Below are 17,508 nucleotides of genomic sequence, written 5' to 3' on the forward strand. Positions count from 1 at the left end.
CCCTTGGCTTATTATGAAGTCTCTCTCACAAAGATCCTACGTCACGCAAAGTTTCAGGGAGAGGAAGGAGGTATGTCCCCCTTGAAACTTTCCGTGACATAGGATCTCTGTGAGAGAGGATACAGCATTCTCTAGATGTAACTTCTATGTGAGTCATTCAATTACTATTAGGCTGGGTTCACACGAGCACATTAACGTCCGTAATGGACGGACGTATTTCGTCCGGAAGTCCCGGACCGAACTCCGTGCAGGGAGCCGGGCTCCTAGCATCATAGTTATGTACGATGCTAGGAGTCCCTGCCTCTCTGCAGGACAACTGTCCCGTACTGAAAACATGATTACAGTACGGGACAGTTGTCCTGCAGAGAGGCAGGGACTCCTAGCATCGTACATAACTATGATGCTAGGAGCCCGGCTCCCTGCACCGAGTTCGGTCCGGGACTTCAGGCCGAAATACGTCCCTCCATTACGGACGTTAACGTGCTCGTGTGAACCCAGCCTTAAAGCGAATAGTGTCCAGAGGAGGACTACTTATCAGTGAGTAGTTGCGTTACTTCATATATGGGTCTTGGTATTGCCTGGTATGGTCTTCTATATAACATAAACAATCATGTGCATAAAACATTTATACCCTAAATATAAAGTTCAATCTAATCATCAAAAACGATTCTTTTGCCTTGGAATACTGCAATCTGGGACTGCTCTTTCAGTTTTCTGCTGGCTTCCCATGACGGGTGTAGAGTCTGCTCCTGTACTTTGCTCTTGTAGCTTTGTTTTACAGCTGAAGCTTTGACAGCCTGTGGTTTCCTTGACAAAGTGCTTGCCTGAGGGAAAACTAAATGGTAAAGAAAAGTTATATGCGATTCTATAAACAGTATTAAACAACGCAATATTGTGATTTTGACAAGAATGAAGTAATGAAAAGTTAAGTTAAAAGGGAACGAAAGAATCCCTCGATCCAAATATACCGATATGTCCGCCCGGGTAAGGGTGTGTTTTTTCGACCCTATCAGAAGTCTGCGTCGAGCGTTATACCTCCCTCCGTGGTCATGGTCGCGGTTTGGCCCTCCTCCCAGAAAGCAGCGTCGCTGCCTTATATAGGTGGGGATGCGGTACTGGTTGGGACTGTTCTAATAAAAGGGTCGAGATGCCTTGGAAATTAATCCATATGACTTAACTCCAGGAGTGGAAACCCGAGTGGAGAGATAAGGTGGAGTAGGTGAGTTAATTTGAGCAGAATGGATGAATGTATTGAATGTTGTGGGTTTGGCTGGAGGTACTGGGCTCAGAGGGAGGATAAAAGTAGGTATGGACTAGAGGGTATTATTTAGTTTTTTTTCCCTCTTTTTGGATGTAGGGAAGGCCAAAGTTTTGGGGACCTGGTTCAATCTGATGGCTCCCACTTGGGAACATGATACAGTTATTCTAGGAGGTTTTTTTATTTATACCGATTGCTATAATATGATGAATTTTGTACGTAAGAATAGCAGTAAGGATTTAAAAAAATAAATCAATTTAAAAAAAAAAGCCCTCAAAAACAGAGTACTGTTATAAATGAAGTTTTTTTTTTATGAACAAATAAATGCTCAGATAAAGTAAGAGACAATGCAATATTAAACAGCTCTGGAATTTATAATTGTTCACACGTCTTGGCACAGAGATGCTTTAAATAATGATGCACATAAGGGTTAAGCCAGTGGTAAACACAGAGTGCCTGCTGTACCATCATGTGAACTGGAGTTCAGGGGTTCTGTTGAAAACTTTTGTCATCCTGTTGAATTGGACAGCTGGGTGGCGCACCCTGACTGGAATGATGCCCTTGTTTAACGTGCCACTAGTCCCCATGTTACATTATATTGATACTAAATATTGTGCCTTTGAGGACAACCACTTTCTAAATTTAGACCCACTGGTGATCAGCTGATTACTGGGAGTATGGTAGCAGTAACCCCCTACAAGCAACTTATATAGTTGGAAAAAGAAGTAGGCGGCTAGAAACGTAGTATTACATGGCTCCCATTGATGCAATAGACAATTGCATTGAGTCCTACATATCGTGAGATGCACTTTGCAAAGCAATTCAAGAAATGAAAGGGAGGAGCAGTGGAGAATCATAAAAAAAAAAAAAATCACTGGTGGATATCTATGACATGAATCATTCCCGCTTCCAAAGAAGCAATTTGGGTACAAATTATTAGGGAATGGTTTACAATACAATTCCTTAAGCAAAAAGTTAAAGAATTGCCCAAGCTTTATTTTAAGCCAACAATTTATACAAAGTGACTCCTGAAGTGAGTTCTGATAACTTCACACAACATTTCCCACACTTACTTTGGCTCCATATTCCGCTATACAGCTGTATGTGGTGATAGCATTGCTGAGAGGCTAAGTCATATGAGCATGTGGAAATGTAAACTATGCAGCTTTGTACATGTCTATAATACAAATGGTCAGTGCTTTATTAGGTCTACAATGTATGTAAGGACTTAAAGGACACCTTCCATTCATTTTCTAGCGCTATATTATTTACAATTACTGTATATTTTGGAGTACAGGACAAACCTAATAAGAGAGACCCAAGTTCAGGGGATAGAAAACAAATATTTGACACTATATTTCTATTACTAGTAGGATATGTGAAATAGAGCACCCAACAACTATAGCTGCAGGATAACAAAGCATCTTTTATGCACTTTCGTATTCCTTGTGACATCTTATAGCTGCAGGTGACAAAAAATAAGAAGGTGGACGTCAGCTCTGTGCTGGACTGTCTTATGTGTACCCATGGTAATCAGCTGGTACATATAGCACACATGGAATTTAAACTATAGGACGCGGGACATTCTTTAGCATGCCATTATCCTCATAAAAAATGCAACTTATAGTTAATAAAATATATACAGTGAATGCTAATCGCCTGCGACACGGCTTTGTCAGTATGTGACCCATCACGTAAAATCATATACCTCACATACCTGGTTTCTTATTTCTGACATGCGGTAAATTAGAATCTCTGAAAAACAAAATTGCATGTTACTAGTTGTCAATAGACATAGCACATTTATATTATAGAAGCCTACCAATATATGGAAACCTGCAACTAAATTATCAAAGAGAAAGAAATGGAGGAAAACCGAGTAAGAGAGTGACTGAGTGAGCGAAAGAACAAGAGAAAGAGAAAAAGAACGAATGAGAAAAAGAACCAGAGAAAGAGAAAAAGAAAGAACGAACAAGAGAACGAAAGAACAAAAAGAAAGAAAGGGAAACTCGAGAGAGAAAGCGAGAGATTGTCATATTTCTGTTCTCACATGATGTGATAATGGGACAATGGCCAATAGTGGCCACTCATGCGTCTCCAGTTTCCACTACTTTGTTTTCTGCATCCAGACATAGTAAATAAACATGCAGAGGTTGGAGAAAAACCTACACCAATACATTAGCTCGACAGAGTGTTTCTAGAAAAACAGGACTTTGAATGACCAGCTTAACTACAGTTCTATAAGTAAAATACCAAAAGCAAATTCTAAATAAAAGAATAAAAGCAAATGATAGATAAAACCCAGTCATAAAGGCCATAATCTCTAAAATTATCTTCTTGTCATGCATAGACCTGAAAAAACAAATCTATGTATTTTCACATGATGGCTTTCTAGTTTGCTGTAGTGATTCTGAGTGTGGAGCTTCTGCATCTTGTGAGGTCAAAGTACTGCTTGGGTGGTCAGGAAGTCACTGCTGTCTATCCACATACAATTTTTACATTTTTGCTTCTTAACCCCTTCAGGACTGTCTGTTTTGGCCTTGTGGACGCAGCCGATTTATTCAAATCGTGTCACTTTATGCGGTAATAACTCGGGAATGCCTTTACCTATCCAAGTGATTCGGAGATTGTTTTCTCGTGACATATTGTACTTTATGTTAGTGGAAAAATGTGATCAATAAATTCAGTATTTGTTTGTGAAAAATACCAAATTTTAGAGAAAATTTTCAAAAATTAGCATTTTTCTAAATCTAAAGAGGCTCTGTCACCACATTATAAGTGCCCTATCTTCTACATAATGTGATCGGTGCTGTAATGTATATTACAGCAATGATTTTTATTTAGAAAAACTATCAATTTTGACAGAGTTATGACCTATTTTAGATTTATGCTAATGACTTTCTTAATGCCCAACTGGGCGTGTTTTTACTTTTTGACCAAGTGGGCGTTGTGGAGAGAAGTGTATGACGCTGACCAATCAGCGTCATACACTTCTCTCCATTCATTTACTCTGCACATAGTGATCTTGCTAGATCATGATGTGCAGTCACATATTCACACATTAACGTTACTGAAGTGTCTTGAGAGTGAATATACATTGCTTCCAGCCAGGATGTGATATCTAGTCACAATCCAGACACTTCGGTAACGTTTGTGTGGGAGTTAACGACAGCAAGCTTAATCTCGCAAGATCACGCTGTAAATGACAGTTTACAGCGTGATCTCGCGAGATTACGCTTGCTGTGCTGTAAGTTCAACACAAATGTTACTGAAGTGTCGGGATTGTGAATAGACATCGCGTCCCGGCTGGAAGCGATGTCTATTAACTCTCAAGACACTTGAGTAACGTTAAAGAGGCTCCATCACCACATTATAAGTGCCCTATCTATTACATAATGAGATCGGCGCTGTAATGTAGGTAACAGCAGTGTTTTTATTGAGAAAAACTATCTATTTTCACCAAGTTATGAGCGATTTTAACTTTATGCTAATGACTTTAATGCCCAACTGGGCGTGTTTTTACTTTTGACCAAGTGGGCGTTGTGGAGACAAGTGTATGACGCTGACCAATCAGCATCATACACCTCTCCATTTATGTATTCAGCACATAGTGTTTCTGCTGGGTTCACAATGTGCAGTCACATACACCCACATTAACGTTACCGAAGTGTCTTGAGAGTGAATAGACATCACCTCCAGCCAGGACGGGATGTCTATTCACAATCCCGTCACGTTTGTGTGTGACTTACAGCACAGCAAGCGTAATCTCGCGAGATCACTCTGTAAATGACAGCACAATGTGATCTCGATGTGCTGTAAGTCCCACACAAACGTTACCGAAGTGTCAGGATTGTGAATATACATCCCGGCCTGGCTGGAGTTGATGTCTATTCGCTCTCAAGACACTTCAGAAACGTTAATGTGGGTGTATGTGACTGCACATAGTGAACCCAGCAGGATCACTATATGCCGTGTAAATAAATGGAGAGAAGTGTATGATGCTGATTGGTCAGATTGGTCAGCGTCATACACTTCTCTCCACAACGCCCACTTGGTCAAAAGTAAAAACACGCCCAGTTGGGCATTAAGAAAGTAATTAGCATAAATCTAAAATTGCTCATAACTTGTTGAAAATAAATCGTTTTTTGAAATACAAAACACTGCTGTTACCTACATTACAGCACCAATCTCATTATGTAAGAGATAGGGCACTTATGTGGTGACAGAGCCTCTTTAATGTCGGAGTATGTGACTGAACATCATGATCTAGAAAGATCAATATGTGCTGAGTAAATGAATGGGGAGAAGTGTATGACGCTGATTGGTCAGCGTCATACACTTCTCTCCACAATGCCCACTTGGTCAAAAGTAAAAACACACCCAGTTGGGCATTAAGAAAGTCATTAGCATAAATCTAAAATAGTTCATAAAAAAACACGACTGTAATCTACATTACAGCGCCGGTCACATTATTTAGACGATAGGGAACTTATAATGTGGTGACAGAGCCTCTTTAAATGTATCTACTTGTAAAACCGATAGCAATACTACACAAAATATTTATTAATTAACATTTCCCATATGTCTACTTTATGTTGGCATAGTTTTTTTTGAACATCTTTTTTTTTTTCTCTAGGATGTTACAAGGCTTAGGACTTTAGCAGTAATTTCTCACATTTTCAAGAAAATTTCCGAAACCTATTTTTATAGCTACCAGCTCACTTCTGAAGTGGCTTTGAGGGCTTTATATATTAGAAACCCCCATAAGTCACCCAATTTTAAAAACTGCACCCCTCAAAGTTTTCAAAACAGCATTTAGAAAGTTTCTTAACCCTTTAAGGTGTTTCACAGGAATTAAAGCAAAGTAGAGGGGAAATTTACAAATCTCTTTTTTTTGTCACAAAATCCATTTTAATAAAAAAAATTCTGTAACACAAAAGGTTTTACCGGAGAAACACTACTCAATATTTATTAAAATATCCCACATGCGGCCCTAGTGTGCTAATGGATTGAAGCACCGGCCTCAGAAGCAAAAGAGCACCTAGAGGATTTTGGGGCCTCCTTTTAATTAGAATATATTTTAGGCACCATGTCAGGTTTGAAAAGGTCTTGTGGAGCCAAAATAGTGGAAACACCGCCAAAAAGACACCATTTGGCAAATTACACCCCCTCAAGAAATTCATTAATATAGTACAGTATAGTGAGCATTTTAACCCCACAGGTTTTTTGCTGAATTTAGTGAAATTAGTCCGTAAAAATTAAAATCTAATTTTTTTTCCAATAAAACGTAGAAATTATATATTTTTACAAGGAATAAAGAAGAAAAAGCACCCCCAAGATTGGTAAAGCAATTTCTCCTGATTACGGCAATACCCGATATGTGGTAATGAACTGCTGTTTGGACACACGGCAGGGCTCAGAAGGGAAGGAGCGCTATTTGGCTTTTGGGGCTCAAGTTTGCTGGATTGGTTTTCGGGTGTCATGTTGCATTTGCAAAGCCCCTGAGGGACCAAAACAGTTTACACCCCCCAGAAGTGACCCCATTTGGGAAACTACAGCCCTAAAAATAATTTATCTAGGGGTATAGTGAGCATTTTGATTTCATAGGTTTTTTTGCTGAGTTTAGTGTAATTAGGCAGTTAAAACTTCTATTGTTTTTTTTTTAACGGTGTTCACCGTGCACTATAAATGACATATTTAATTTATTCTATGGGTCGATGCGTTTACGGCGATACCATATGTATATAGGTTTTTTATGTTTTACGGTGTTTGCACGATAGAATATGGCGACACAAAAATGAAATTTTTTAAAACGTTGATTTTAAGAGCCACAACTTGCGTGAGGGCTTGTTTTTTGCGGAACAAACTGTAGTTTATTTATTTTTTTCAAATAATAAAGGACTTTAATAAAATAAAAAATTGCCCTTTTTCCCTTATATTTTAAAACTTTTGTAATTTTTTTTTTCAACTTTTTTCTTTTTTAGTCCCACTAGGGACTTGAAGATACAATTGTTGGATCGTTGTTATAATACCCTGCAATACTTATGTATTGCAGGGTATTATACCGGTCAGTTTCACACTGACAGGGGGAATATTAGGTCCTGCTTCTGGCAGGACCAAATCGTCTTCCATAGAAGGCAGACCAGAAGCCTTTGTTAGGCTTCTGGTTGCAATAGCAACAATCATCCCCCGCAATCGCGCCGCGCCCATGTTATAACAACTTAAATGCGGCGGTCGTAGATTAACAGGCTGCAGGCACAAGGGCCAGTGCTGCAGCCAGTTAATCTACGTGGAGTGGTCGGGAAGGGGTTAAACAGAACCTTTAATGCTGCGTCTTACCTTTTCATATATGGTGACTTCAGTTTAGTTTCAGCTAATGATGTGCAAAAGACGGATTCCAGTTTCACATTCTTGAAACCTGTGCTCGCTTTCTGCTCTTCTACGCCACTAACTGTGGGTTTTACGTTTGCGGATGGAAACTTGTCTTTCTTAACTTGATCATTATTCTTGCTTGACTTTTTCTTTCTTGTTTGTCTTACTTTACCAATAAAGAAGTCATCCTCACCGTCGCTATCGCTGTCTTCAAATCCAGACGACTGCTTTAAAAACCGCTCTTCTGTACTGTCATCAAAATATTCCTTATCTTCATTGTGGGAGTCTTCAAGATCACTAGAATCAGATTCACTTGCGGATGGTACTTTTTGGTCAGGGACCTGTTGTTCAAGTTTCTTTTCGAGTTTATTTTGCACAATCTCTTTTTCTGAACTACTTAGCAAAATGTTTTTTTCAGCTGGAACTTCAGGAGCAGCTTGTAAAGCCGGTGCTTGTGGTGTGGATGGAGAACAGGGCTCTTCATTATTGTGGTTACTAGCTAGAAGATCGGTCTCCTTATCTATCGTTTCTATTACGTGACTGTCCATAACCTCATTTTCCAGCTTGGTTTCCTCAGTTTTCCTTTTAGGTTTTGCCTTCACTAGCTTAGGCTTGTTCTCCGCTTCTCGGTTTACGTTTTGTGCAGGTTTGGAGGGCAGAGAAGGCGGTTCTGGTTTAGCATCATCTTCTGCATGGTTGATTCTGGCCTCTTTAAATGCATTTATAGCATCTATAAAATAGGGATTTTAAGGAATCATGATTAGAGTTCTGCAAAGGTAAATCTATGATCAAGTACTGGAAGCAGAAACAATAAATGTGCTGTATAACAAATAATGACAGTAAATATCTCAGGTTTGATATTAAATCATTCAAATGAGCAGTGAGCCAGCCGCTCTTTTCCCCATGAAAACACTTCCCGCTTCAAAATCAGCGCCAAATACCTCACCTCTGTGTGAACTTACCCTAATGCTGCAGTGTTTCAGAGAAAACATAAAAGTTTGATGAGTGCCAGGCTCTGAGAGAACTGTCCGATAGGCAGCTCAGCTTAATTGACAGGTCTCTCCCTATTATTGGAATACTTGGATTTACAAAATGTCCCTATTATAACTCTAAACGGTCAGTGAGTGTTGACATGGGGACAATGGCACAGACTCTTCTCATGGTTGGGGGGTCCGTAACTTCACTTGACTTGGCACAGGAACTGCTACAGTATGTAAATTGCTCATGTATTAAATTTAGCCACTTATATTGAAATCAATGTAGAGGCAGCTGCGCTTAATAGCGACTCTGTCCATTAAAGCCTATGGGAATTAAGGAAAGAGCCGAGAGCTGGTGATTTCAAGGAGGAAGAACGAGCGCTTTTAATTGAAAAATGGCCTTTGTTTTTCTGAAAGGGGAGGTGAGACCATCCCACATCAGGCATTTATGGCTTATGTCGTGAATATGCTATACATTTCCAATATGGGAATATCGCTTTGAAGAAGATGCTGTTGTGGGTTCCTATATTGAGATTTGAGGTTTCTTTACTATTGTTATATATTTAAATCGTGAAATACTTCATGAATTCGGAAACTGAAGGGACAGAGAGTAGTGTATGCTTTCAACACAAATGTAAACCAAAAGGATTAATGCATACATTTTATATTATTATAATACCCAGAGTGTAAAAATAAACTTGGCGGACTAAAAAACAAACTTTACTGAACGCGAAGGACTAAATATCCATTGTAATAGCTATATTACATTTTACTGACTGCAAAAAGAATAAAGAGGGGCCCATACAGCAGACTGGACAAGAGGCAGCATTCATATAGATAATTGGAAAATAAAATATATATTAAAAATGTTAACTTTTGAGCACAAAGGCCAGAGAAGTGAACAAACATGAATTAAGCATGTACTTTAAAATCCAGAATATAAAATTCCAAAGTGGAGCAAACATTACGTGACTGGAAAACTGAGCAGAGGTTATGACCGACATGGACTAATAGAAAACAAAACAATGAATGGAAAGAAAAATATGAAGATGATACTAAGGGAGGAAGAGGAGCGGGAAATGGCTGTGGATGTGCCAAGAGGATATTTTTATGGTTATTTGTTTAACAAATGCTTAAAACCACAGTTGTGATCTGGAAAGCTCCAACGAACATGTGGGGCTGTAAACGCATGTATGTCTTAATATACAGGGTGGGCCATTTATATGGATACACCTAAGTAAAATGTGATTGGTTGGTGATATTAACTTCCTGTTTGTGGCACATTAGTATATGGGAGGGGGGGAACTTTTCAAGCTGGGTGTGGACCATGGCGGCCATTTTTAAGTCGGCCATTTTGTATCCAACTTTAGTTTTTTCAATGGGAAAAGGGTCATGTGACACATCATTGTTTTTCTTGTAAAATTCTCGATAAGTTTGATGTGCTTGGTTTTAACGTTACTTTATTCTTTCATGAGTTATTTACAAGTTTCTGACCACTTATAAAATGTGTTCAAAGTGCTGCCCATTGTGTTGGATTGTCAATGCAACCCTCTTCTCCCACTCTTCACACACTGATAGCAACACCGCAGAAGAAATGCTAGCACAGGCTTCCAGTATCCGTAGTTTCAGTTGCTGCACATCTCGTATCTTCACAGCATTTTGTTCAGTGATGAGGCAAACTTTTATGTGAATTGTGAAGTTAACAAACAAATTGTGAAATTCTCGATAAGTTTGATGTGTCACATGACCCTCTTCCCATTGAAAAAACTAGTTGGATACAAAATGGCTGACTTCAAAATGGCCGCCATGGTCAACACCCAGCTTGAAAAGTTTCCCCCCTCCCATATACTAATGTGCCACAAACAGGAAGTTAATATCACCAACCATTCCCATTTTATTTAGGTGTATCCATATAAATCGCCCACCCTGTAGAATAAAGGCCAAATATTCCTTCATTTATGGAAACCTACCCGAATGATCACAAGGTAAAATTTATAAAGGACTCCTCTTTCTTACCATCTCACTGGCCCTGACATTCATTACATTATTAAGGTGTAATCTCAGTTTGGAGATATCTTACGAAACTGCTCAAGTATCAAAATTGCTTCCGTTGTCTGCTTGAGTGTTGACAATGAACTGCAGGGCTGAGTGGTCGGCAACCCGTCAATCAGGTGAAGAGTAGATCTTGGCCAGTCAGTACTGCAGAATAAAGATATTCTGCCGTAGTGACTGTCCAGCTTACCGGTTGCCATGGGGAGCCGGTTCCTTTGCACGTAGCGTCGATGTATTCACACTATTGCAGATAAACTTGGGAAGGGGGCAGACTCTGCACGCATCACATGGCTCCATAGATTCTATTGAATTGAACCAGCTAAAATCTATTTAACAGACTGTTCTGGCGCTGTTAGCATGCAGTCTGTAAGAAGGTGACAGTCTGAGAAAGGTAGCAGCTTCACAGTAAGCCCCACTGCCACTGATGGACGGGGATTTTAAGCCTGCACAGAAACTTTCCGCGACATCTGTACATACACACCGATTTCCCATTGAAAACAGCAGGAGGCAGATTTTACACTAATTTCATGCATATTTTGGTGTAGAATGATTTGTTCTTTCTGCCCATTCTTTTTTTTTTTTTTTTATATATAAAAAGTAGGTCTTAAGATCTTTCCAAGTTACAAGAGTAGATTTCCACCTGTCAAAGGTTGCCTAACCTGGTGAATAACTAATGTTTATGGCCGTCTTCTATGAATGAATCCCAGGCTAGATTAGTCCGTAGATTCATGGCAGGAAGCTGCAAGGAATTTAGCTTTCCCCCAGATTCTCCAGTAATTTTAGAATCCTCCCATGACTAAAAGAAAATCTAATAGTTAAATTTCATTTTTGTGACTCTAGTTGGTCAGGAAATTATAATTCGGCATGGGCCAAAAAGCAGAAAGAAAGAAAAAAAAAAAAAAAAGTCTCTTGCTGGATTTTCTGAGAAAATACCCAACAGTCCAGCAGCATTAACAGTCTCTCTCTTAGGGCCAGTTCACACACAGTTTATTTACATTTTTTTTGATGCGGAAACCGCGCCAAAAAACGGCCAAAAATGCCTCCTATTGATTTTAAAGGGAGGCGGAGGCGTCTTTTTCCCGCGAGCGGCAAAACAGTCTCGCGGGAAAAAGAAGCAACATGCCCTATCTTCAGGCGTTTACATCTCTGACCACCCATTGACATCAATGGGAGGGAGAGAAAACGTATCTTGCTGCGTTTTTTGCCCGCGCCGCTCAATGGCCGCAGGTGAAAAACACGGCAAACGGCGCGAAGGCAGATCAAAAATCTGCCTCAAAATCCGAGATGGAATTTTGAGGCAGAATTTCTTGCCTGCAAAAAACTCAGTGTGAACATACCCTTACTGCTCCAGATGGGAGTCAGGGCCCATTGAGACAATCTGAAGCAACAATATTGCAAAAATTATATGCGTAGGTCCCGTATCCTGGTCTATATGACTTACTTATGAGCCTCAGGGATTTTGTAGTAACATTAGACCATTTAAGAAATCATTGGTAATTGGAATTACACTTTTCTAACAATGTTCATTTAAAAATGTTCCTTATTTCTATAGCTATGTAGACAAAATATCTCAAGGCTAACAAAACGGCCATCTCCCTCCAGCTTACCTTTAATAGCAGATATCTTTTGTTTGAGCAAGGGATGTGTGGCCAACCTGGCGACTGCTCGAGTTTCTACAGTGCTGTTTGCCTATTAATGAAAAGGTTTGATTTCATTATTGATGATGCAACTGAATAACCACAGTGCAAAATAAATATAATAAAAATACCTAAATAAAAAATGAAAGCAATGCAAAAAAAAAAAAAAAATTACAATGACCTAAAGTCATTCTGATCATTCAAGAAACAGGTTAGTATTAGTCCGAAAACCGCAATGAAAGGATCATTTATGGACTACTTTCCACAATGGAACCACTAAGAAGGTGAGGAGCTAGGCTCTACCCAATGTTACACAATTGTTTACATCACTTGGTGGGGGCTGCATGTACCTGAGAGCAGGAATAGGTAACTGAAGTAAAACAAACTTTTGGCCATATAGGGTAGGTTTTGTACTTACAGCTCTGTAGAATAGTAAAGTGAGTCAATATGCTATAACACAACACACTCTAAACCCCTATAGAAAAACCATTTCCTCTAACTGGATATTGTGTTTCCCATCATAAGTTCTATGTACACGGGAGTGTACAGAGGCTGTATGGTGCCGCTGTATAGGCGAGGTTAGGTGCCGTATGCATGGAGCTATTCTCTCCTGAAAGCAACGCTTCTAGGGGAAAAAAAAACCCCACAAAACGGTTTATATGGCGTGTGATGAAGCATTTTTCTGCTCTCCCATAGAATCTGACAGAGAAAAAAATATCTATATGCCACTTTACGAATTCAGTGACCCACGGAGCTACAACAGGCCTCAACACACTTAAATACTAGCCCTATCATTTTGTAGCAAATGTCATGCGCACGAGGCCTAAATTAAAATCCCTGTATCTTCTCCTATGCAATAACAAAAGCAAAATGCATCCAATTACGGTACACCCGAGTATTATGCACAGGTCATATTACCGATGGTCATCTTGGACTAATTGGTTATTTGCAAGAGAAAAAAAATAAATACATAAAGTGTTCTCCTTTACAGTCAGTGTCGGAGTCTGGTCACTTACAACGTTTTCTCATGGTATGTGGTAAATTCAGACCCACATACACATTTAAATGTATATTTTATTGCATCCATAGGGCGAGAATCCTCTACTTTTATAAGTTTCCCAAAACAGACTAAAATGTAAATTGACCTATGTAAAAATATAATCCATAGCAAGACGAAGTCTGAATTGATTTGGGCAGGATCACTCATGCATTCATTGCCTCTGTCATTACGTCACCAGATCCACTCCCTGGAATCACCCCGTCCATATTCAGCAAATAGTTTGCTATTTATTTTGACTTGGAAAATGCTGTTTTCTTCAGACAATGGCGCCTTATGTTTGGCGTGTTCACACAAACTAGTCTTTAACTGCACAGTGCAGGCTTCTGCTTCTATGGGTCTAAACTTCACATTCTGTAAATAAACATGAGGCAATGTCTTCTGACTGCTGCAAAAGAACACTATTTTGTGCTACACCTATGAACATATACTAAAAAATAAATATTGTACCTTCCGAGGAACAGAATAGTAATGGAACACTGATGACATACACTGTAATATGTATTCATGTCAAGAACGCCATAACACGGTCTGTATGTGCTTGTAAATTTAGAATTTCCTCCCACCAGTACTGTGTATTGTGCCGTTTCAGTAGGAGTATTAAATTATCACCATTGCGTACGCAGAATAAAAGTCATGAAATTATTAGTAATTCCCTAGGTATCTCATATGAAGTATTCATTTATAAAATCTGTGAATTGAGAGAAATGTAGTAAAAAAGAGATGAGTCAATTGTTTCCCGGCCTGGACTCAAATGATCTGCTGACCTGATAACTAGCAGGCAGAAGAACGCAATCTCAATCAAGACGTATGCACTCATTTACAGTAAAAACCTCCTTGAGACGACCCCTCAAAATTGCTTTGAATAGTGGTCTAAGCGAGGTGGTCTTCTCAAGGAAGATGGGCAGTATGCATAGTATGTGGTGGAACTGAAAATCTGTCACAGGAAAACTGGTGTGGATAAGAGGTGGTCTTCTCAAAAAAGGTGGTCTTTTGGAGAGGTTTTACTGTAGCATGTGCATTTATAATGGGGTACAGGTTTGTCACTACGTGATCAAAATGGTGGCGGTCCCTAGTATAAATCAGTGACCACCTGGACACACCAAAGCTGGCCAAACACTTTAGATAGCTGTCAGCCGAACCCAGTTTGGGCCGACCGCAATTCCTCCCAACTCCCGAGTTTTTCCTGGTGTATAAGCATATGGCCAAAAACGTGATGTGAATGGGGCCTAAGATGTATATTGTGTAGCAGAATACAGACATATCACTTTCTGCTGTACAATAGTAGAGCAGTACGATGGAAATTATACTCCTGCACAAGCTTCAGCATTTTATGTGGTTACTAAAAATGGAAGTAACTAGTGATGGATTGAAATCACAGTTCCGCAAGGAACTTGGGGCTTTATTTTTTGGAAAGCACAGTATCTCCCATTTGGGTCATCATTTAAAATGAAGCCGTCTTATTCCTGCTGAGCAGGTCTGCAATATACTTCATAGACATTGGTGGTCTGCTTCTTCCGTATATCGCAGAGATGGTCCGGCCCCAGCAGTAGTGCAATACTAAAAAAGTTCTCTACTTGTCACTTACTTTATTCACTAGATATATGGCTTCTATCGACCTAAATAACGAGGTGCGTAGCCCCTGTGTATAACCCTTAGCTTTATGCATATTATTTTAGTTTTGTTTCTTGTACTTCTTCGCATTTCTCAAGCACACCTCCTTCCACCTTAGATGAAGACTGGCAGCCATCTTCCAGCACTGCTGTTCTCTCCCAGGTCGCTGTTTGAATTAGTGTCTGTGTCCACAAGTTAGGTCTGTTAGCAGCCTGGACTGTGTGGTCATTGCGACAGGAAGAAATGTCCATACTAAATTAGAGTTTTTAATTTTTATTAAGTTAGCAAAAATTTCTAAAATTCTCTTTTCATTTTGTCATTATGGGGTATTGAGTGCAGAATGATGGGGAAATACTTTAATTTTTTTTATTTATTTTAGCACAAGGCCATAACATAAATTGTGAAAAAAAATCAAAGGGTCTGAAGACTTTCCGAATGCACTGTACTTTAGGCTTAAAGAAACTGCATTGCATTCTACAGTCTAGAATGTAGTCTTAACCCCTCAAGGACATGCCTACTTTGCACCTTAAAAGGAACACTCCAGTGAATTTCTTCATCATAACCCGTTTAGAAAGTACACCTGGTAAAAGGTAGCGCAGGGCATCCTCTTACCGGGCGCTTTGTAGCCGAACCATCTGTTCCGATCCTGACCGCTGTTATGTCACGTGACTGCAATGTCCGATTCCTACATCTACTGTGTGGATCGGAAGTCGCTTTTACTAAACATTCCCCTGAGATGCTCAATGTGAGTCTCATAGGAATGCAAAGTGAAAGAGACTTCCAGTACACCCAGAAGATGCTGTATAAATCAGGCAGTCACATTGCTGTCACGTGACATAACTTTGGCCAGGGAACGGAGAATATAGTTCAGCAACAAAGCGCCGGTAAGAGGATGACACATTTTCCATTTGCATGTCCGTATTATGGTCCGTTTGACTGTATTAGATAAATGTATCTCTAGCGGACTTCATATAAAAAGTATATGGTTATCTCAGTAGGAGAAAAAGAGCATACACTACACAATACAAAGTGCAGACTAGATGGAATAAGGCACTGTTCACCTCATGTTTTAGCCTTCCATTGGAGGTATATGTTGGGAGGACTCTTGTACATATACCTGAGAAGTAAGGCTGAAAACGCTGTGCCCAGGGGCAGCTCCTGACATCACTGTCCATATATGGACAGTGACATCAGGAGCTACAATGCCGGAGTCCCCGGCCAGAGCATCGCAAGTGCTCTGGCCAGGAACTCTGGTCCTGACAAAGTCCCTGATGTCACTTGTCCATATATGTCTACTACATAAACACAACAAAGATTTGAACAGCACATTCCAACTAAATGATATAAAATGTGTATGCAGGTGCAGGAACACCTGTGACTGCAAATATACAGCAGATAAAGAATGGCGACCGCACACTGCGACACTAATGCCACCTAAACCACTAAATATAAATAAATATGCACTAAAGCTAAATCTACTTATAATAGGGAGGTTCTTAATGCACATTTTGATCAAAAAGTGTTTGCCCACCTGCCACGACAAGGCGACCTCTGTAAAGTAGGAACCTACGCTGCACATACACCCAGAACTGCAGGGTAGGTTCCCACCTTACAGATGTCGCCTTGTCGTGGCAGGTGGGCAAACACTTTTTGATCAAAATGTGCACTAAGAACCTCCCTACTATAAGTAGATTTAGCTTTAGTGCATATTTATTTATATTTAGTGGTTTAGGTGGCATTAGTGTCGCAGTGTGCGGTCACCATTCTTTTTCGGCTATATGTCTACTACACTATTCCATCCCTCAAAAAAAAACAAAAAAAAAAAAACTATATTAACATATACCAGTCTGAAGGAAACCAAAAGGACACACTTTTGGTTTCCGTCGGGCTAATGGAGCCCTATGGACATGTTTAGTGTGTATGTCGGGAGCTTTCCCAACGTACACGCTAATCGTAGGGCCAAAACATGATGTGAACTAGGCCTTACTGGTTTTTTTCAGTTATCAAACTCCACGTTTCTATGCGTTATGGGAAAAAAATTCATTACTTCCTAGGCAGACCAGCAAATTGCTCATTTGGAGCACCATGTCAAAATCCCCATAGTCTTTGATGAAAGGAATAAGCGGTTGTTGAGTAAATGCTTGCAGCACTGTAGTCTGTATGACATTCATTCAGACAGTGCTCAGAATGCCTGGTAATGCCAAGTCCCCTTCTCGTTGGGAAATATAGTAGGAGTAGGCATTCGAAATTACACCAACAAAGTATTAATACTAAGGAAAAGCAGGGAAGATTTCTATCACAATTCCATTTGTACTGAAAGTCAATAAGACTATAGGGCCATGTAGTTGCATTAAATCGTACAGAAAAATACATATACATATACAGTGAAGGAAATAAGTATTTGATCCCTTGCTGATTTTGTAAGTTTGCCCACTGTCAAAGACATGAACAGTCTAGAATTTTTAGGCTAGGTTAATTTTACCAGTGAGAGATAGATTATATATATAAAAAAAAAAAAAAAAAGAAAATCACATTGTCAAA

General features: G+C 39.6%; 1 protein-coding gene across 2 annotated transcripts in view; it reads right to left on the bottom strand.

Moving 5' to 3' along the window:
- Positions 1–454: 454 nt before the first annotated feature.
- SRFBP1 (serum response factor binding protein 1) overlaps positions 455–17,508 on the bottom strand; it is a 139,010-nt gene continuing 121,956 nt past the window's right edge. For both annotated transcript variants that reach the window (XM_075854807.1, XM_075854806.1), the window contains 4 exons: positions 12,267–12,348; positions 7,598–8,360; positions 2,976–3,013; positions 455–835 (listed from right to left, as the gene is read on the bottom strand). In XM_075854807.1, coding sequence (XP_075710922.1) covers positions 651–835; positions 2,976–3,013; positions 7,598–8,360; positions 12,267–12,348 — 1,068 coding nt within the window. In that variant the 3' untranslated portion in view covers positions 455–650. The remainder of the gene's footprint in view (positions 836–2,975; positions 3,014–7,597; positions 8,361–12,266; positions 12,349–17,508) is intronic.

This window comes from Rhinoderma darwinii, chromosome 1 (assembly GCF_050947455.1).
Source record: "Rhinoderma darwinii isolate aRhiDar2 chromosome 1, aRhiDar2.hap1, whole genome shotgun sequence".
NCBI classification, from domain to species: Eukaryota; Metazoa; Chordata; class Amphibia; order Anura; family Rhinodermatidae; genus Rhinoderma; species Rhinoderma darwinii.